At 36.3% G+C, this 5,827-nt stretch overlaps 1 protein-coding gene across 1 annotated transcript; it reads right to left on the bottom strand.

The window, feature by feature from the left end:
* Positions 1-4,462: 4,462 nt before the first annotated feature.
* Positions 4,463-5,583, bottom strand: LOC134266117 (nuclear pore complex protein Nup205-like). Its single transcript, XM_062748350.1, has 3 exons — positions 5,474-5,583; positions 4,921-5,062; positions 4,463-4,595 (listed from the first exon to the last, which is right to left on the bottom strand). The coding sequence occupies exons 1-3, from the start codon at positions 5,524-5,526 to the stop codon at positions 4,476-4,478; spliced, it is 315 nt and encodes a 104-aa protein (XP_062604334.1). The 5' UTR covers positions 5,527-5,583; the 3' UTR covers positions 4,463-4,475.
* Between the last annotated feature and the right edge of the window lie 244 nt (positions 5,584-5,827).

Here is a 5,827-nt window from a genome sequence, read left to right as displayed (position 1 = left end):
AATGGTACAGTTCTCGCGATTGGGAAGACAGACATAGAAATCGGAACTTCAGTGAAAGAAACCACCAACGTCGCGAATGGTGGACAGAGTATGACTAATTTCTGACCCAAACCCTAATGTTTACATAATGTATTTTCAACAATTCATTATTGTATTGACTATTTTATCTTTTTCAATGGTTGTCATATTATCCTGGAATGTAAGAGGGATAATGTCATCAACGATGAGTTTATCTAAACTTTTAGACAATTCTGGTTGTGATTTAGCCGTTATCTCTGAACATAAACTCAAAGATAGCAGTACTTGTAAAAACTATCTTGACTCTGTACATAGAAACTATTCAAGTTTTAGTAAAGTAGGTACCGATGTTGAGTTATACACCTCTTTACAATTTGTTGGTAAAGGGGGTGTAGGCATTCTATTTAAAAAATCACTTGATTATTCCATCAAAGAGGTACCCTGCTGTAACTCAAATCGCATAATTGGTGTTGAACTTACTGACACTAAGGGAAATGTATTGTACGTTTTTGGAGTATATCTCCCATCAGATAATAATATAGAATCATATATACAAGAACTCAATTATATTGAAAGTCTATATTGTCATTATAGATCTTATGGTGACGTTATCATAGCTGGTGACCTTAACGGTAGTATTTTAAGTCATCTCAATACAAATGCTACAAAATCCAAACTGTTGATAGACTTAGTAAACAAATGTGAACTTTGTATGCCTGTCAAAGATTTTCAAACGACAGGTGAATCGTATACTTTTGTTCTTAAAAGAACAATGCTTGACTATGTACTGTTTAACAAATGTATGTCAGACTCACTACTCTCATATCGAATTTTTCGAGAAGGTGAATTTTGTAATACATCTGATCATTTGCCTATATTAGTCTCATTTAAGTTTGAACATCCTCGCCACTGCCTGCAAACCACTAACTTAAAATTACCGGTTTGGCACAAAGCGACTTCTGATGATTTAGACTGCTATAGGTCAACTATGCAACCTGAGCTTAGCAATTTGCTAGAGTCTGAAATACTTTCAGTTACCGATATGAATTGCTTTTATCAAAAACTTTGCAAAATTATTGTTAATGCTTCATATAAATGCATTCCTCAGGGAGGGTTTAATCCGCACACTCGACCGGGGTGGACGACGGAGGTTAAACAACTACATTCGATTGAACGTAATCTCCGACGCATATGGATAAATGAGGGAAGGCCAAGAGGCATGATACATGACTCATATCGAAATTACAAACGCGCTAAGAGAAAATTTTCAAACGCACTCACTACTCAATATGAACACTTTATGCGAAACGTTTATAAGGATCTAGATGAAGCTGCAGAGTGTGATATACGCTTATTCTGGAAGCTAGTAAAAAGACAAAAGGTTAAAACCTCTCGCACATACCCAGAAATTATATCAAATGGAGTATCTTATCGAGATCCACTAGGTGTCACCCATGCATTTGCCACCTACTTTGAAAACATATATACTCCATCCAAAGAATCGTCTTTTGATGAAACCTTTAACTCTCACATGGAGTCCAGATATTCTACCATCAAAACACAGTGTCTACAATCAACCGATAACATTCCAGGCGGCCCAATTTCTGCCGCTGAAATTTCAGAAATATTCAAAAATCTTAAGCGCCGTAAAGCTCCCGGACCAGACCTCATTACCTACGAGCATCTAATGTTCGGAGGCAATCACGTGATTCAATGTATCGTGAAACTCTATAACTCCATTATACATCTCGGGAAAGTACCAGAATTCTGGAAACAAGGATTCATCGTTCCTCTATTTAAAGGTGGAGACAAACCGAAAACATCATGTGCTAGTTATAGGCCTGTTGCCTTACTATCATGCTTCTTAAAAATCTTTGAAAATGTAATACATTCAAGAATTCGAGACCTTATCATCAATCCTGACCATTTTCCCTGCAGACAACAACAAGGGTTTCAAAAACAACTGGGTTGTTTGACAGCTTCGTTTAACACACAAGAAACCATTTTTCATAATATTGAGCAAGGCAGCAACGTCTATATTAGCTTTTTAGATAGCTCGAAAGCTTTCGACACGGTTTGGAGACATGGCCTCCTCGTTAAATTGTACGAACTAGGCATTTCGGGTAAACTGTGGTCGATCATGAATGACTGTCACACCGATACATCTAGTGCAATCGTTGTTAATCAAAAACAATCTAAATGGTTTCCAGTCTTACAAGGCGTACGACAAGGTGGAGTGTTGTCATCTTTCCTATATCTTGTATACATTAACGAACTTGTTGTCAACCTCGAAAAATCTAGTATAAATACCGGCATCCTTGGAATTACTAGTAATTGTCCTACATTAGCAGATGATATTGCATGCATTGGAATAACCCCAATAGCCTTACAAAATATGCTTAATATATCACACGAATATTCTAGAAAATGGCGTTTTTCCTTCAATGCTCAAAAATCATGTATACTACAAATCCGTACCAAAGGCTCCAAATTAGATCCATCCTGCATTTGGAAACTGGGCGATATCACAATCCCCTGTTCCCTAACGTATAATCATCTGGGGATCATAATTAATGACAAACTTAACCTTTCGCATAGGATTCTTTCAGCGTGTCGCAAAGGACAAAAGTCATATTATGCGCTGAACGATATTGGATCGATCTATCTTAATCCGCTCACATTATCTCATCTGTACAAGTCAGTTGTGCTTCCCACAGTCCTCTACGGTTGCGAACTATGGAACAACCTTTCTACAACTGATTACCAACGCCTGAATGTTTTCCAACATTTCATTTGTAAAAATGCTCAGAATCTCCCCACAAAGACAAGATCTGACATTTGCGAAAGTACTTTCAATGTTCTACCCATCAAATCCGAAATAGATGTCCGTAAACTGCTTTTTCTCGGGCGACTTTGTCGCATGGATCATCGTTCTCTCCCTAAAAAAGTATTTTTGACACGGTTATTCTCATTTTTGGAAAACGTATCAACCAAACAACTCGGTTACATACCTGATATTATCTCAGTTTTATCTACTTATGGTCTTAATGAATATCTGCATGCCTGGCTCACAAATGGAATATTTCCACCGAAACATATCTGGAAAAGGATCGTCAGATCTTCAGTATCAAAAGAACATACCACACAACGGAACATCAGAATGCTGAACGACTTTGATTTTCACCGTTTTCTATCTATAACCCGGAATCAGAGCCCTTCTTTTATATGGACAATTCCTTCCAACTCTTATGAAATCCAGTTGTGTAAATTTATTTGTAAACTCATATCCAGTCCACCTGATCAGACTCCAGACATCTGCAGATTCTGTGGGAAAATCTTTTCGGACATATTTATTCACATCACATGCTCTTGCTTGCTTACATCGAACTTACGCAATTGTTGGTGGGCAGATATTACCAACAATTTTGATGTTCACCTTTCATCAGAAATCTGCGCGATGACAGACGACGAGATTTTTGTTCTTCTTCTTGGATGCAATCCTGTTCACTTACTACTTGATGAAGATCTCCGCCAACTTAAAATGACCAACTTTCGTTATATACGTAATGTGGCCACGTGTTACAACCGAGCCCTTCGACTACAGTAACAAATTGCAAGTTGACCACATACACACACACATTTTATAGTGGCCCTCAAATTACAAATTTGTGAATATATCAGTTTTATTTCCTTATTTATTTATTTATTTTTTTTTTGACAACTTGTAATTTTTTCACTTACATGTATTTTCCTATTTCTTTTCTTTAGTTTTGACTTTTATTTGCATGCATTGTCTTCATAGTTTATATATTAATTTTGCTTGGTATCTGTTGATGTTTATATATATTTGATTTCATGTCGTTGCATAATCCTCTAATGAGGGAAATAAAGTATGAATGAATGAATGAATGAATGAAGGCGTTAGAAGAAGATACTTAATTAAATATAGCTTAATAACTTTTTTTTAATAAACTATTTTTTACACTGAAAAATATTCACTAAAAATCATTAAAAATCATGATTTTATGAACTTTGTTTTAATAATTGTAATCATAAAGTAATCGAAAAAGTAATCATGATTACAGGACTTTTTTCAGAGTAATTGATTAAATTACGATTACTTGTAATCAGAAAAATGGGTGATTACTGATTACTCATGATTACTTGGCAAACTGTAATCGATTACAACTGATTACGATTACTGATTACGATTACCCCATCCCTGGAGCAAACTTGAATCTTCTTTACCTAAGGATGCTTATAATGGCAAGTTTGGTTGAATTTGCCTGTGGTTTTTGAGAAGAAGATGAAAATGAGGATACATACATGTACATACTTTGAACATTTTTTAACTAAACTTTAGAAAAACAATACTACCATAAAAATGACATAATGAACAAAATCTGCTTCCACAAATACATAAACATAATAGTATTTACCTCTTGAGTTAGCGTGAGTCAGTTAACCGCTGTAGTTAGAGCTAGTTCACGTAGAGCAGGGAGACTAAAACTCCTGGGATGCCTGTCTCGTAGAATTCCGTGGAAAACTTCTCCGCGAGATAAGATAAACTGCATCACCTATAAAAGCATGGAATAATGAACATTACTGTAACATGTTTGTGGGGGTCTGATATTTCTGGATTCCGTGGGTCACTCTTACCCATAAAATTACATTCCCATGACAATATTTTTTTAAATGTATCAATATTACTCGATTCTAATCTATTTTTAAGTAAGCTATGAAATAATGTCTACAAGAACGTGTAAATTGATACTGATACCCATAAGTCAAAGCATGACAAATTCTACTTGATATGCAGACTTTCTAGGGAACTATCTAAATAAAGCTTTGAGTCCATGGGGGGATCTGCATTAAAAAAATATAGCTGTACAAACTATTCACCTGATTGCCACAGTCCTGGTTTTCTATGCCCAGTGAGGTCAGCATGGCCAGACAGAATTTGAGTGCGGCAAAGAGAAGTTGATGATAGCGGGCCATGGGGCTGGACGTGAAGTCCTCCTCTGTATCTACACCGGCTTCATCTCTGTTAAACGTACAATACGGTCAATAATCAATGCAAGTATGAATTGCTTGGGCAATACTGTATACAGGGTTATTTTCGCCCCGTCTTATTTTCGTCCTTTCACACTTGCAAACATTTTCGCCCCGTTTTAAATTCGCCCAATCATGGTTTTGATTAAGAAATTTTACTGTATTCTTTGAATTTGCCCCGTTTTAAATTTGCCCAAAAGATCGTAGGGCGAAAGGGGCGAAAATAAAACGGGGGCGAAAATTTCCCTGTATACAGTAATTACAAAACTTTTAACCCTCATTCAGTATATACAAACCTCCAAACTGTAAATCCTAAACTGCTATTTGATAAATTTGTTCTTTTTCATACGGACTTTGACATTTTTGATTTCTATAGACATTCACAAGACCCTGACACACCTACCTGTCAAAATAAGGTCGAAGGTCAAAGAAGACACATCCTGCCAGTCTCTGCATGACTCCACACTGTAACAAGGTGTGCGCCCCCAGGGCTGACTCTGCCACCCAAGTCAACAAACTGAAACACACAGTCACTTTGTTTTTATATGTCAGAGCCCTTAAATTTCTTATCAATATTGGAAATCAATGGACTACAATGTACTGCTAAATCAAAAATTTTGATTGAGTTACAGATAAAAGTTTTGTATGCAAATATGACAAATGTGGGGGTAAAATAAGATAGTAATGGAAGACCTAGAAGTTTGGACAGATATATGTACAGCACTCCTCCTTACCCGTCCTACGTATATCATGTCCA

The sequence above is a fragment of the Saccostrea cucullata genome, unplaced genomic scaffold (genome assembly GCF_032062105.1).
Source record: "Saccostrea cucullata isolate Sc308-1 unplaced genomic scaffold, CSIRO_AGI_Scuc_v1 ctg3176, whole genome shotgun sequence".
NCBI lineage: Eukaryota > Metazoa > Mollusca > Bivalvia > Ostreida > Ostreidae > Saccostrea > Saccostrea cuccullata.
The sequence above is the reverse complement of the archived record's forward strand: the minus strand, read 5'-3'. Positions and strand labels throughout refer to the sequence as shown.

What these genes read in the sequence shown, in the direction of transcription:
- LOC134266117 (XM_062748350.1), bottom strand. Translation starts at nt 5,526, where the DNA reads ATGCAGAGACTGGCAGGATGTGTCTTCTTTGACCTTCGACCTTATTTT. An exon ending in CTTCGACCTTATTTTGACAG is followed by an intron (nt 5,063 to 5,473) that starts GTAGGTGTGTCA and finishes TACGTTTAACAG; the next exon opens with AGATGAAGCCGGTGTAGATA. An exon ending in ACCAGGACTGTGGCAATCAG is followed by an intron (nt 4,596 to 4,920) that starts GTGAATAGTTTG and finishes ATGCTTTTATAG; the next exon opens with GTGATGCAGTTTATCTTATC.